The 16,583-nt window shown below is 38.1% G+C and overlaps 2 protein-coding genes and 1 long non-coding RNA gene across 3 annotated transcripts in view; 1 reads left to right on the forward strand and 2 right to left on the reverse strand.

Moving 5' to 3' along the window:
* LOC134806038 (uncharacterized) overlaps positions 1-16,583 on the reverse strand; it is a 447,581-nt gene that overhangs the window by 316,834 nt on the left and 114,164 nt on the right. The window lies entirely within an intron of this gene.
* The window catches only part of LOC134806030 (prefoldin subunit 5), a 114,889-nt gene that overhangs the window by 49,005 nt on the left and 49,301 nt on the right, over positions 1-16,583 (reverse strand). The gene's annotated exons all lie outside the window — the stretch shown is intronic.
* The window catches only part of LOC134805995 (homeotic protein proboscipedia), a 63,206-nt gene that overhangs the window by 1,803 nt on the left and 44,820 nt on the right, over positions 1-16,583 (forward strand). The window contains exon 2 of the mRNA XM_063779178.1: positions 10,744-11,376. Coding sequence (XP_063635248.1) covers positions 10,908-11,376 — 469 coding nt within the window. The 5' untranslated portion in view covers positions 10,744-10,907. The remainder of the gene's footprint in view (positions 1-10,743; positions 11,377-16,583) is intronic.

A 16,583-nucleotide genomic window follows, 5' to 3' on the forward strand; every position in this document is an offset into this window, starting at 1 on the left:
TCAAATATCTAGAGAGTGCGGGCCCGCCTCCGTCGCTGGGCGTACGCGGACACGCCCACCGACGGCCGTATCGTGTGAACGTACGAGTATATACCCACGATATTGGTAAGCCATGTGCTTACAATTTTAGATAATTCCATGACGAGAAAAATTTGAATACTGTATATACCTACCGACCAAGATTGGTACCTAAACCCGGTTTTATATGAGGTAGAGTACGTCCTAAAGACCGATTAAGTTGCGGAGAAGAGTCTTTATGGCGTTATTCATAATCGTCCGTCAAATATAACAAATCGTTAGTCTGTCCCTATCAGTAATTTTGACATCTCTGTTTGTTTGAAAGAGACAAAATTTAATAAAGGTTTGTAAGAGGTTACTAAGATTTACGAATGAGGAGGAAAAATTTTACGTAAAGCAGATCTGTTAATATGCTAAGACTAATTCTTGGGTGTGTTTAGAATTATACCTAGACAATTTGGGTTACGATCTGGAAATTTTTAAAGAACATTTTTAGGTCGAATGTACCATCGGGTCTACTACATACACGAAGAGCCTAGTGTGAATGTCCCCAGGCCAATGTGTTCTAAATTACCTATGTGTAATTTTAACAGGAAAGTAGACGACGGCACGTGACTACTTCTCCATCCAAACGTATTTAAATGTACCAGCTATGTCCCTTCGTTAGATTTCTTTAGACTTTTAAATTACCTATTTTAAAAATTAGGAGCATTCAAAAAATTTGTATGAAATTTGATTTACTCTCCTAAAATATATAAATATGAGTACGAATAATTAATAGTACGAATAATGTGAGTATAAGAATTATAAGAAATTATCATTATGTTACATAAAGAGCTTACGTAATAAATAATTTCAACAAAACCTACGTATACGTGTAACGTACTGCGTGTGAGATTTTTAAAAAACTGGCCAAAGGATGTATACATAAAATATGCAACTCAATTACCAAAACACTAAACCAAGAGCATACCCATACACCCCTAAAACCACGTAACTTACATGGAGCGGAGGCTAGCTCACAAAACACCAACTACGCTCATACATTATGTAACGTCTGGCCTACAGCACGCGCGGAATAGCTCGTACATGGCGGCACGTTATATAAGGAACCTCCAGTCTCGTGTTTATGCATGAAGCTGCTTTGTATGTTTATGAATTACGTGATATTATGATGTGGAATATGGCGGTTACTTGATGAAACTGGAGTTCTTATATGTCTATGTATTTTAAGAAGAGGCGACGAATAGAAAGAAGGATTTTATTGAGGACAATCTGAGATAGATCGACCTACTCGTAACCTCAAACTAATCATAACGAATTTTGGGTAGGTACCAGACGACCATATATAAGTGGCTAAAAGTGCATTCTCGTTGCCAGGGAGGTGTTGGGATTATGCTGAGCAACTTTTACTATGGGACCAACCCCGAAATCGCAAAAAAAAATTACCCTGCCACAAGAAATGGACTAGCCAAAATGTATGAAACAGCCAAATTTTTTTTCGCGAACTCGGAGTTGGTCCCATAGTAAAAGTTGGTCAGTATAATCCCAAAACCTCCCTGGCAACGGGAACTTTTCTTTTAATCCCAGTAGTTAAAATAACCGGTAGGTTTTTTATCACTAACGAAATAATTATTCTCTATCTCCATATTTTTTTTTTAATGCTAGTGGTAAAAATAACCAGGTTTTTTTCAAATAGTTAGGTTAAGGTAATTTTTTTTGATGACCCTAAATACGAAACTGCTCCCAGAGATAGGTCGGTTAGGGTTATTTTTTTTTTGGTGACCCTAAAAACGAATCTGCTCCCAGAGATAGGTAGGTTAGGGTTATTTTTTTTTGATGACCTTAAAAACGAATCTGCTCCCAGAGATAGGTAGGTCCCTGTTATTTTTTTTTTGATGGCCCTAAAAACGAATCTGCTCCCAGAGATAGGGAGGTTATGGTTATTTTTTTTTTATGACCCTAAAAACGAATCTGCTCCCAGAGATAGGTAAGTAAGGGTTATTGGCTGACAGCGTTTGGGGCAATTTTTTCACTTGTAGTTTTTTAGATTATGTTTTAATTTTAGTGTTTTTGATATTTGTTGTATGTGGATTGGGCAGCGTTATCGATTAAAGCTCTTAGCCAGAATATTTCGTAAACTTTCGTAAGAATCACTTTTTTTAGATAAAAATCGCATTAAAATCCGTTCAGGTTCAATTTCAATGAAAACTGAAATTATTACTCACTTCTCGCTTAATAGTTCTGACAAAATACGGGCCTATAGGTAGTTGCAAGTTGCAACCGCTGTGTGGCGCTCTCTTCGTGCCCAATAAGATATGCTCGCGAGGTCTACAGCTCACAGAGCCACTAGTTATTAATTTCGTTTAGTAGTACCACTGTATATTACTGTTTGTAAATAAATGATTTATCAAGAGCTTCTACAAGTGTAAAAAACATTACAGTTTCATTGTAGACACTAGTCAGCCAATGAATTTTCGCGTGTCAAATACAAACCCGGATTCTCAAACTCGCTGCACCCCTTTGGTGATCCATCACGATTCAATCTGAGGCGCGACACCGCGTCTTACGCGTAATTACTGCTGTTCAGATACAGGCTGATACTCATTCTCAATCATATTGTCTTGTAAAAAGACTAAATGGGGTATTATATCAAGTATGTATTAGGGACTAATTTAAATAAAAATAAGTGCAACATGTACAGTAAAACAATCTGCCAGTTGAAGTACAGTAGAACCCCGATATCACGAATCTGAATGGAAACACAAAAAAAATCTTGTTAACACGAATTTTTGTTACACTGTTAACACGGAGAGAACACTACATATATAGTTATATTAATGCAAACTTTACTTATAAACTACCACATATAAGATATATTTACTTATATGTACTATAAATTGTTATACCTAATAGGTACTATTATATAGTTGTAAGCGCTGTAAGTACCAACATCCAACTATCCCTCCAAACCATCATCGCTTAATGAATTAAATCCATCACTTTCGCAACAACTCCCGCGCGATCCATCACAAATCCTGATGTAGCCTATTCCTACACAAACATATTATGACAAATGTCCCTGCTTCAACAATACATTTTAGATATAGGTATTTACATATAACATATATTGAGCTTAATAGTTCATTAATCATTATTAACTATTCATTCGAATATATTCTGTTTTAATAAACTACTAAAATGAAAACTGTATTTCACTATTTTCGCACACTTCCTCAAGATTCTTTTCAAATGCTGGTCGACAGACTTTGAAGTGATTACGTGACAACCTAAACATACAAAACTACGTTAAGTACTCGTACTTGTTTTGTTACATTTTTATCTCGTAGTTCATATTAACTAAATAACCTACAGAAGTTAACTTGTAAATACGTGAAAATTACCATTAAATACGAATTGAAACTATGTGTAACACAAACAATACACAAACCTCTCTTAGTCGAAACCCAACATTCTTGGTATTTCCCTATCGATTTGTCTTATACCTAGAGGTTGCCCTATCTCTAAAAACGAATATTCAATCTAAGACATTTTAACCTAAAAAACATTTTAGTTTTGATTCTGAAGAAACCTTTTTGTTATTGCTTTTACATGTAAGTAGATGCCTTCTTTTCAGTTAGTTAAGATACCTACAATTGGGCTTTGGTCATAGTTTGTCCCTATTTAAAACAAAATTTAGCAGAGATTCGTCAAGTTTTATGAAAAAGGGTGATTAAATAATTTGTCCCAAGCAATTGTTTGAACTATCCTCAACAACTAAAATGAACTAAATCCTGGCACCACTTTCGCAATCCCCGCGATGGTCGCGATCCATCACGAATCCCGGCAATGCCAGACGTTTATGGGCACATTATGACGAATACCTTCCGCAACACGCATTCACTTTGTCAGTAGTGCGTGATATTGGCCCGTAAGGTTTATTTATTGTCTTTTATACGTTTTACTATGTTTCCACATCGGTACCTACCTGAAATCAAATAATATATTTTTTGCTATTTTTTATACACCTGTTTAGGCGGAGTATGGCACTTTCTTAGGAGGTCACTTTCGAGTTAGGTCACGGTCTTAGGATGTCACTTTCTGAGGTCGTCACATTCTGAGTTTGTCACTTTCTGAGGTCGTCACATTCTGAGTACGTCACTTTCTAAGAACGCCACTTTCTGAGTTCGTCACTTTCTGAGTACCTACGTCACTTTCTGAGTACCTACGTCACTTTCTGAGTTCGTCACTTTCTGAGTACGTCACTTTCTGAGTACGTCACTTTTTTATAATAAGATTTAAGCGTATACCTGCACGAATAATGGATACCAACAATCAGCTGTACGGCATAAGGCCACTTTTATGTATGACATACAGGATGTTTTTTTTAGTGGCCATTGAAGGGAAATACGAATACGTTTGGAATGTTTTTCGTTCGACCACAATATTTGTGCAATATTTAGGTACAGTCAAGGAATAATATGGGATCTCTAGCAGCTATCATAAAGACGGTCATGGCAACAAGATATAAAATTTTACCTATACATAAATTAAATTCCTTTAATGTATCCAGCTATCAATAAGTTGTTTTATTGAAGTGAACCCCAAAATAGTTTAATAATAACGAACTAATACCCACCTTAAACAAATTCCTAGCCACCACCTTAAACAAACTCCTAGCCACCAAATGGTTGTATAAACATCTTCAAAATCACAAACTTACGTAGGTACTTAAAACTTAAATCTAGTAGTATGTAAGAACGCAAAACAATACAATCGTTTTATTACTTCAAGGTTATTTCCCAGCAAGAATTATAAATTTCCATTCATTGATGATATTTAATTGGAACCATGGTCGTTGCTGTTAGTTCTCGTTGGTTTTATTTATTTATCTTATCCGGTAACCACTTCTCATTCTTGTCCTCTTTGTGAACAAAACATTCATAAAACTGTTCAGTTTTCACAGATCTCACTGAAGTCAGTTTTGCTCCATATTATCACAAAATCAACCATGCCCAACCGAATATAGTTGACGGGAATCTTTAAATGGTCGGAAAGTATCACAAAATAAAGATCAGAGTAGAAGATATTAGGTAGGTACTTCAGACTTCTTTTAAAATGGTCTGAACATTCTATAAAGGCAGATTTTCTCGCTCGATTTATGTCTGTCGCAGTTGCAGAATAACCTCATCAGATAAAAGACGTTTTGTCCGCTATTAACCCATTCGCACGCGATGCACTGAGCACGAGACAAGCATCCTACATGTCTCGGCCGATTAACATCAAGCATGTTTACACTTGCTTTGAGGAATCCAGTATAAATGTGACCTCAAGATCCAATAACAACAAAAAATACTCAAAAGCATGATTTAAAGTTTGCAACGCAAAAGGCACAAAACATGTTTGTAACAAGAATATTAAACAAATGTGCTTTAGTGGCTATGAAACGTAGGTAATGCAGCATTCTGTCAGGAGTACAAGAGACAAGACGCAGACAAAGAGATATACATATACAAAAATGCAAAGTCAAAGAGTCTGTTTTCTGTAAGCAACAGGTCTCATCAGTGAAATGTGATTGCAATAAACTGCAATAAAAAATACCTGATACTTAGTCTAAGCAGCACAAAAATACAACAACTATACTAATCGCATCAGACGCTCAGTAAATAATGGGAATAGGAGGAAATTGTTGGCAATGTCACAGTTTGTGAACGCCGACGTAAATTCAGCAGAAACACCATGCGGTATCATATGGGTATGGTATATGTCACCCTAGACTGTATTAAAGGGTCATACGCGGCAATTGGAGTTACCTACGGCTCTTCGATGAACTTAGGTACCCAAAGTTAAGGGCTACAAAATCTAATTATTACTCATACGCTAACATCATTAATTTTATGCACACAAGCTGTTCTTTATTGTCCTCAGGAGTGAATACTTTTATTTAAAATATCTGCGTTGAAAGTATAATTTGATATTTACCAGTTGCTTTTCGGTGAAGGAAAACATGGAGAGGAAACCGGACCCCAAAAAGACCTAGTTTGCCCTCTGGCTTGGAAGGTCAGGTGGCAGTCGCTTTTATAAAAACTAGTGCCTATGCCAATTCTCGGGATTAATTGCCAAGCGGACTCCTGGCTCCTATGAGCCTGGGGTCCGCTTGAGCGAGAAAGATGATGATGGGTATTGAAAGTAAAGTAGAGTTACAATTACAGGAATGACCTGATATTTATTTTCATAATGTTTTAAGACAACAGAAATTATGCGTTATTCAATTTCTGAAAATCGTAAAATAAATAAGGGACACCGTAACATATATTAAAAGCTTACAAGAAAGTAGATTTTCCAACATGTATGAAGAGAACAATGACACTATTAACGTACGCATTCATATCTCGTGGTAAAGTATCACTCATTTGCAGTTATCAGATCTCGGAGTTTAAACGTACATAAATTAGACATTATGATTTATGGCTTATTTTGAGTAAATAAAATTATTGTTACAATAGAAATTATGCTCAAGGGCAAGGGAAATGAGTGGCTGTAATCAATTTTATGTAGGCACCTACAATCAGATAGAGGGCACAGTTTGTATCAAATCATAATGATTAGGTATGTATATGTAGGTTGTGATATTTCGTTAAAAAACTCTAACAAAATTCATGCAGGAAATGAATGGACTTAGCAAACAGACATTAAAATAAAAGAAGTGTAAAAACGGAATAATCAAAACCAAGTAGGATAGTCTGAAGAAGCACCACATCTAGAAGTTGTTGTGATCAGTTGTGAGCAATTCATAACATGAGGGCAAGTAAATAAGGTATGTACTGTACACGTTTACACATATACCTATTACGAAAGATTATGAGAGTCGTCCTTGTGCCGCTATAGTTTCTTGTTTATAGTTGAATATCCAGTTACCAAAATAATTTTCTAGAAAGTATGTACTTACGATGTAAGTCCAGTTAGCTGCAAAATTGCATGGACACATTATGAATGAATTCATTCATGGAGTGGCCATGCAATTTTGTTCGAGCATAGTAAAGACTGGAGTTGGCATATGCAATATGCACTGATCATAAATTAAATCTGATCTCATTGTTTCTTGCTGTTTGCTACCACTTGTATTTTTATACCACGAAAGTAGCCAACTACCTTAGGGCTTTCACCTACACGGATACTACCGCTAAACTTTAGATATATGCTTGCAATACCAGCGGTATCAACACCGCGATGCCGACCCTTTAGTTACTAGTACATAGGCACATTATATATAAAGATTTATTAATTTCAAACCTGTAAATTACAATATAAATTACTCTAGATAGAATACGAATTTATATTATGAAATTTTTATACCTACTTTTAACTAATGTATGAGTAATTTATTAAGGTGACACACGGATGACACGGATAGCGACTCCAGCAGCGTTAGGTACTACAGTACGGCTACCACCAGTTTTGACATTGACATAACGCTCACGTTTACGTAACTTACTTTCTATGCATCTCGCTCGTACTCGCATATGCGAGCAATAGTGGAAGCGAGATGTACAGAAAGTAAATTACGTGGACGTGAGCGTTATGTCAATGTTAAAACTGATGGTAGAGGCTCAGCAGCGTTGACGCAAGTGAAGTCACTGTCAATCTCCCTGCAGCAGTAATCCCTACACCTTATAAAACAAAGTCCCCCACCGCGTCTGTCTGTTTGTGTGTTATGTTACTATGTTCAAGATAAACTCAAAAACTACTGAACGGATTTTCATGCGATTTTCACCTATTATAAGTGATTCTTGAGAAAGGTTTAGGTGTATAATTTGTCAATCCGTGCGAAGCCGGGGCGGATCGCTAGTCTCCAATAATGCAGTCGCCTTCCGATTAATTGTGTTGACAGGTTAAAGACAATTCTCATCATCCGTTTTTTTGCTACTATTAAAATCTTAACCATACTTAATAATTTCCCATCAACCGTCTGTGTTAAGCGGTACCTAAGTCTATAATACTAGTCGTCAGCAAACCTGCTCGCCACAATACATAGTACCCTATATAGAACAGTGGGCGGCCTCCGGACGCACGCCATTCGATTCCCCGAAGAGGAAATCGTTACGGCGGGCAAATTGGACCCTAACCACTAGTTAGAGGCCCGACATGCAAGCAGGGTTATTTACTTCTTGTACTTATTGTGAACAAAGCAGGATTTCTCGCCATATGAACCAGTTTAATAGGAGTTTTGTGTTTATGCATTGTAGAAAAATTAACGATACCTACGAATAAAAAAAATAGAATAATATCCCATATGTATTTAAATTATTTGTTGTAATAGCGGCAACATAAGCTACCTTGCCTACCCACTATCAATCAATGTGACCATTTCAACTGTCATGAACATTTCAAGAGATACAGCCTTCTGACAGACATCCGAATAACGGAGGCTCGGTAATCGGCACCTTTCGAATACGCAAATTATCCAAATAATGCAAATCTTGGACAATACAACAAAAGATAGACTATGGTTGAATGTCATATAACTGTACCTTGACTGTACCTGTGTTTAACCTCGATTTACGCCTGCTGACACACTCACACTAAGACGTTCGTATCATTTTTGTTCTGTCGATGGTTTAAGCAATACATATGCGTATTGTGTGTCGTTCTCAAGAAAAAGATAGAGCTTGGGGCTAACTTCGCTAAGCGTTGCATTGAAACATCGATTAATTATGGAAACTATTTTTGCATTTGGAACGAACTTGTATACCTACTTAAGTACACTTGTGTCCATATTTGTTTTTCTATGTATCTGTAACCCTAGGTGTTGTTTCTGATTAATAAAAGGAGCTAATTACATAAAGTTCGCTCGATTGAATAGCGAATTAAAATGCAAAAAATCGGTCTGCATATATCTCTCCATATAAGAACTTTATCTAGCTGTGTAACATCATACATTTTAATTATTTAACAAAAATATATATTTTTCTAAAATAAATTTCATTGCTTCTTATCACGTAGGCACCCCGTTAGGGCGCGGACGTGTGGCGTCGCTTTTATGGTCCGCAACTGGTGGACACCCTACCGCCTAGATGTAAACTCGAAAACGTCCGCGATTCCCCGCAACGGCTCCCAGACCGAATGTCAATTAAAATTCAGACCGCGTTCGAAATACGATTTTTTCCACTGGAATTTGCGGCGCGCCCGAGAGAAATGGCGGGAACGCACCTTTTTGTTTTATTTTATTTTTGAAAATGGAACGGCTGGAGTTAAACCTATTTTAATGCGTATGGGTTGCTCTGTGTTTTGAATTAAAATTTTCCGTCTACGCCCCATGAGAATGCGAACAAGCAATGAAATGTAATTTCCTTTGTGTTATGAAAATCTGTTGTATTATTAATGTGCGGCTCTGTCTGGTAAAAATAAAATGCGATTATTGTAGTAGTTGTTATTATACCTATTTTACCAGGAAAACTTTTCACTCCTGACTATGCTTGAGTATATCCCCCACGAAAGAATCCTTGCTTTGCCTGAGACATTTCCATTTGCATAGCAAGGTAGTCTTAAATTTGGGGATCCCTCTTGTCTCGCGACGGGGTGCAGGTTTTACGCCGCGTTTCACTTTTCCTGTATTCCCTCGGGGGACCCTTAAAAACGCATAAAAACGAGAGCAGGGCCTACTTATGAATTTGTTTATGGCGCTATTTTAGCGATGTGTAGAGTAAAATCTGGCGGCTTATTTAACGGTCGTATAACTAATTTTATATGCAAGTTGCTATGAACTGAAGTAAACGATGCATTTGGGCTATTTGGCAGAATATATAAAGGGGCTATATGGGTAGCTACCGAGACAATAAGTTCATTTTTCGTACAAAACATTACCTATAAAAGACACACAGTACTTTTTATTAAACTTGATTCAATTCAACATTTTTTTAAACTACCTAATATACTAACTTTACCCGTCAGGGTTATTCAAAAATAAATTTAAGAAACTCTTCTATAGGTACGAATATTGTTTACCTGTAAAATATAGCTATGTGTATTTTGCTATTATGCGTTTATAAACGCATAATAGCAAATTGGCTTTTGATCGACTGACATAGGGTAGCTAATATTTTGTTATATGACTCTAAATCTAACTTCCTCCAGAACCGTTATTATTTTAACCTTTTGACGCGTGAATTGATGTGGATACCTAAATGCTATTTATGGTGCCATGGTAATGAAACCTATAATAAACACACGAAGGCCACATGCTCATAATGTCCATGCGTAATACGATTTAGATAAACCCACACATTGACCCATCATGCGATTACCAGTTCATAACAATTTTAATAACTTTATTGTTGTCTCGTCGCTCTACGCTCCATAATGTTTATTGCAACAATAAACAATTTCGGGCACTCATTACTGGCGAGTTCATCACGACGTCAAACGCTTAAATTATTCGACACAGACCACGTAATGACGAGCTCGCATAATTGCAGAATAACCGCGAACAGACTCCTGGCCGCGTTTAATTTCACAATTTGGGACTATTAGACAAAGCCTTGTGCCGTACTTAACAGCATTACTTATTCAGTGGTCGCTCTGAAAAAAGTAATCTCAAAAAGTCCTGATGACTATCTTAATGAATTATATCCTTTCTTCTGACTGATTTGGACACAATTGTAAACTTTAGGCTAAGAAAACATGATGTAACATTATCTCTCATCTAACTAACATTCTCTTTTACAGATATAATGACGCCGCTATTGGAAGTAAACAAAATAGCTTCAGGAAGCAGTTATATCAATCCCAATGCGTAAACGAAAATGTTAACGCATGAGGCCAAACGGAAGGCAGAGTCGTCACGTAAATGATCGCGCATTGGTTGTTACGCGTCACCAGCACTGGCAGCGATGCAAGAGATATGCAACACCGCGCTGCCGCTGGACAGTAACCCGCTCGTGCGCAAGATAAAATGCGAAGAGTTCCCCGCCATCAGAGGGAAGCAGCCCGTCAGAGGCATGGGGGTACGCGATGAGATGGAGGAGGAGTTCCCCGTGAAGAGCAGGAGTACGCCGCCCATGGGGCCCGCACCCGACCGCATGGAGCACGGCGGCAACGGCTTCTGGCTGGCCGCCGTCACCGCCGCCGGCGCGCCGCACCCCATGCTCGAGACCTGCACCGAGACCGGCTTCATCAACAGCCAGCCGTCCATGGCCGAGTTCATGACCGCGCTGCCGCAGCTCGGCGGCGGCGAGCTGAGCCCGCAACACACGCCGCCCAGCTACGCACCCGACCTTCCCTCCCCGGGCGGCGGCCTCAACGTCCACGAATACCCTTGGATGAAAGAGAAAAAAACCACGAGAAAAAACAGCCAGCAAGGTCAGTACCGTAATGCATTTATTTTAGCGCGTTTAGAGGGAATATTGTATCGCACCGCCGCACCATCGCGGCGGGTCACTTAACAACGAAATGGCTACTCCATCACGAAACGACGTTTCGTTTCGTAAGCGCCTAACTGCCGCGTGAATAACTACTTCGGAATTATTATTGTGCCTTTCAACGGCAGCAACAAATGGCCATTCAACCATTGTGTTCTGGTTCACGGTCCCAGAGTTTCTTTAATGAACATCAAATTACTCTGAAATATATTGAATTGTGAGGCTCACGACGTTTTGTGTGGGTAACTGTTGTCGGTGGGAGTGGTGTCGCGGCGGCGCGGGCGCAGGGCGGAGCATTATTCGAGCCACCGACCCGCCGCGACTCCTCTAACGGAACGGAACTCGACATGCACTATAACCACAAATTATAAGTGAGAACTTTTTAGATCATAATTTACATGCTGACAACTCATATAACATGCTATCTTGCTATGTACTAGGATTTATGTCGCTTCACTAATGATGTCTTAAAAAATAGAAAGACATGTATCATTTGAATTTCCTTAGGCTAACTAGTAATAATCTTCTTTGACAACGCCTTAAATATTGGACTCCATCAATTTTAGACCGTAGCGTACCGTTACTGCGTGGCACCGATTTAGCTATATCTACAAACATACTTTGACACAGAACAGTTCCTATTTTTTATGGGGTATTTTGGCACAATTAGAGTAACAATAGCCGAAAGCAAAGACGGAATGACCCCAAATTTGTCGTCGGGACAAACGGCGGGTCAGACAAAGCGGGATGAGATGATCCATCATCATGAGTCGGGCGCGCCTGGGAACGGGCCTCACCTGAGGCCGATACATCATGCTCTACATGCGGCAAATTGCAGCTCCTGTGTCAATCGCGGCGCGGGAACATTTAATATTGGGGTCATGTCAGTACATCAAAGATGAGAACATTGACTTCGAGGCTTGTACTTCGAGGTGTGGCAAATCGATGTTCGTGCATTATTTATGAACATATATTTTGCCCGTGCTCCTTCTGGTCCATTGATGCTGCTGCTGCTTTTAAATTTCGGCAAAGTTATAGGCAATTGCTTGTATTGCATAAGAAGATCGCGTAATATTGCATTACTTTGATTACGTAAAAAGATATGCAGATAAGCATCATCATACTAGGTACATAATATTTCACTAACGCCATTCGTAAGAACGAACGTTGACTACCAATTAATTATAACATTTCACACATATAAAGACTTAAAACCGATTCACTTAAAACGTAAATATAAACTGGAATTAACGTAATAATGGCCATATTAATCGTTCAAACACAGAAAGCCATAAGATTTAAAAGGTTCAAGAACTCTTAGGTCCTTTTGAAGGAGGTTAGTCTAATATGTTCACCGCGATTAACGCAAGCAGGAGCGCTGCCCCCTGCCGGCCTCAGCAGGGGGCCTCTTCGACACGGTGTTAACACGCCGTCCGGCCGCCGACTTACCGACCGCTTGTGCGCTGAAATGTATTATCAGATTCCCTTTTGCTTTTACACGCAATTGGTCAAGACGAAATATCGCTGAACTCATTATATTTATTAGAAATCTAAAATTATTTTTATAGGATTAAATCTAGCAACCACAGGGTTCAAAAAATGGTTAGATAAGACTACCTAACTAATGCAAGAGATAGTGCAAAGCCCTGTTTGTAGAATAATGTATGTACCTACTTGAGTTTATTTTTTATCAAATAATTTGTTGTTAATTAAAATTAAGCATATTGCTATTTCAAAGTCTGGCATTCATATCTAATTATCTACCAACCCGTAAACTAGGTTTTAATACCAATGTGTAATAAAAAGTTAAGATATTTTTATTTCGAGCAAACTCGCGACGACAGGATACCAGCTCGTCGCTCTACCAACGAGCTACCAAAAAAGTTAGTTCCTTATTAGGACAGATTAAACTTTAAAACCAATATGCATTCGAGGAATTCCCTCACCTTAAATGTTTATAAGCAAACTTTATACTTTATACTGAGATAGTGGGGCCGTGAACTGGGGGTAATCAGTCACTGTCGCCGCTATCGAGCGATGCACGCGGGCGGGCCACGCCGCCGGCGGAAGCGGGCGCCATGCGAGGGATCAATCCCGAGATCTCTTGACAAACATTCAAAGTTTTGTAAGATATTAGGTATTTTTAATTTTTATTATTTTTTCATTCATGTATTCATCAGATTGAGATTCACTGAAATTTAATTAATACAGCACCATATTTTACTTCATTTGTAAAATATAGTACCTATAGGACATGTAGGAACCTAAATAGGGGTTGTGTAAGAAACTAAAATTGAATAGGTAGTGATAGTGGTATTTAAAATGACCTCAGTACCTTTTATGTTGTAATAAGACTTACATTTCTCTACAAAATACTTACTCAATACTCAATAATACTCAATACATTTATTGCACATAATGGTTACAGAGGTGGTTATACATATATGATACATTATTATAATTACAGGTCACATTATGTACCCTGTTGGGCGCAGCAAAAAATATCAAGCTGCTAATTGCGATCTACCTTTAGAGTTTTAGAGGTACTCACATTTAATAGGAAGTAAATGTTCTGCCGCCAGAGTGCAGCACTAATTTGTTTAGTAAACCATAGAGTAACTTATACATACTACGCCTTAAACAGTTTTTTGACAAGTTTTCACTATGACATTGATGCATCCAGGTGGTTTGTTTACAGGTGACCTACTGCGACACGCGAAAATCGAAATTTCATTATCTGCCTCTCTATCGATCGAATGGGCAAGAGTGATAGAGAGGCAGAAACCGAACTTTCGACTGTCGTGTTTCACGGTAGGTCATGTAATTGACCTTGTGACGCCCTCAGAGTTTTGCGTAATATTCTCTATTAAACAAAATCAATCGATGTTGTGCATATTTTGCATTTACAAATAAATCGTGGTATCCGCTGCAGGTAAGGCCGCATCCTCTATGCAGCTCGGCGTTTGTGCCCCCGCTCTAAACTTAGATATTGGATTTACCAAGTTTTGACTGATTCCGTTAAGTGACAGCTCCTCGTCTATTCCACCCGTTTCCGCGCTGGATATCCGGTGGCACTTTTGCGTCTGCGTTCGCTTTGATATTTTAAAAGCCACGGGTTTCAACATACCTGTTGTATATGTATCTATATCTTTACTTAAGTATCTACCTTATGTTAGGTAGCAAGCAGGTGCAGGTGTTTTATAAAGTATAAAACAAAATAAGAAAACAGCAAGTAGACTAAAAAATTTAGGTACCCACAGCGGCTACAGCAAGAAATATAAAATAAATTCTGCTTGATTATTTTGGATTAATCAAAGGTTTTGATAGACAGCGTTTTTTAACTTTCAACCATTTCAGTTAGGTAGACACGTTGTATAACAAGCAGAAATTTTAGACTTAGAACAGAAATATAAAATTCTCGAGGCTATCTTTATGTTAATTTATCACGGTGATCGGTGTAACTATTAAACAAGCCAACCAGAATGAATCAGATTTTCTACTTATCCATAACCAAATCTACGAATAAGCGCCAGCAAGGCCGAGTTTCCTGTTAAAGTTTCCCATCGCTCCTCGGCATTTTTTCCCTCACCTATTCGACTGCAGCTAAAACAAATCGTCGGGAACCACGCCTCCGGCCATCTCGACTCGGAATTAAAACGCCCTGCCACGATCGATCATTCCGATTCTTTAATACAATTCCGTGTACTGCACTGTCTCAATTTGTTCGGCCTGTTTGATGTCTGACGCAAGATGTTGTATCAAATGATACACGTTGATACAGCTGTCAGTTATTAAATGAACGCAAAGAGAATCAGAATAATTTGGAGTTAATTATGATGTTGTTCACATAATAATATATTATATGTATCTAATTGTTTCTTGTAGCGCAAACGTAGGTAAAACATTATGTTTTTACAATCTTCTCTGGCGTTATTTTAAACTGATGCAGCAAAAGCAAAGACAGCGTTATTGCTCTGCGCTGCCAATGGCACCTGCTCTGAATGGCGCCATTTTTACGTAATTGAAGCTATATAATCTTCTTATTACCAAGCCATGAAATAAAATAGAGAATGCGACACACCACCGACTAACGCAGAATTTCCAATCAACAAATTTGAATTTTAGGCCTCTTAGGACCTTGTTGCCGTGATAATACTTACTAATAATACAGGATCCCTCATGGGCCCCATATCATTGTAGTAGTCCAAAATTCAAAAAGTTTACCGTAATTCGTCCCTAGCAGGGAAGTGTCACTTTCCGTGCCCTAAAGATTAGAGTACAGGAATATTCTTACCTAAGAAGACGAGCGAGTCTCAATATAACCACAATTTACGAGTATAAGCGTACTAAGAAAAGATTATAAATAAGAAACAGATACATAAACACGTCACTGGATCGCGTGCGGCCCCAATTAGGTCCGTCTGTAACTAAACAACTGAAATATTCACTGTAATATGAGCCCATTTATACGTAATGATGATGACATGGGAACTCTGTCATTTGGTGTCTTTGCATTGGCACATGGCGTTATTTATTTAAACGCTCAATTGGTAATAGAGCGCTATCAATATATAATTCGACAGGCATATTCAGAAGCATCGACAGGCATATTTAGAAGATCTGCTGGTTATCAAAGTTGTCAATGTTAAGTGTAAGAAATCCGTCCGAATAAATGATACTTGGCTTTTTTCTGGTCCAATATTTATCTTCTTATGTGATATATATATAGGTACTGATCGGGTGCTCATAAAATAGTATGTAACTGGTATGAATATTTTGGACATGACTAAAAACCAGTCCGTACTTTTTGCAAAAAAGTATATTAATATGTTTAGTTACCGATATATTTAATTTAATACTTGTATTAATAATTAATAGCCTCTTTAGCCCATAATGATTCACTGCTGAGTATTAATAAGACTCTTCATTGCTACGCTAATCTCTTTGGTCCTTTGCTAAATAAAATAATGTTTATCGCCCAATGCTGGCTTAAACATTTTAAATTTTAAATGAATAATAAAGCACAGATACGATAATCCAAATACGAAATCGATTACAACAATAACGCTCAATATTTTATGGAAACTGCTAGCGCCAGGCAACTGATTCTACCAACAATGTCAATGTACTTTCGTTTGCAATAGTAAG

Source organism: Cydia splendana, chromosome 2 (genome assembly GCF_910591565.1).
Source record: "Cydia splendana chromosome 2, ilCydSple1.2, whole genome shotgun sequence".
Classification (NCBI taxonomy): Eukaryota; Metazoa; Arthropoda; class Insecta; order Lepidoptera; family Tortricidae; genus Cydia; species Cydia splendana.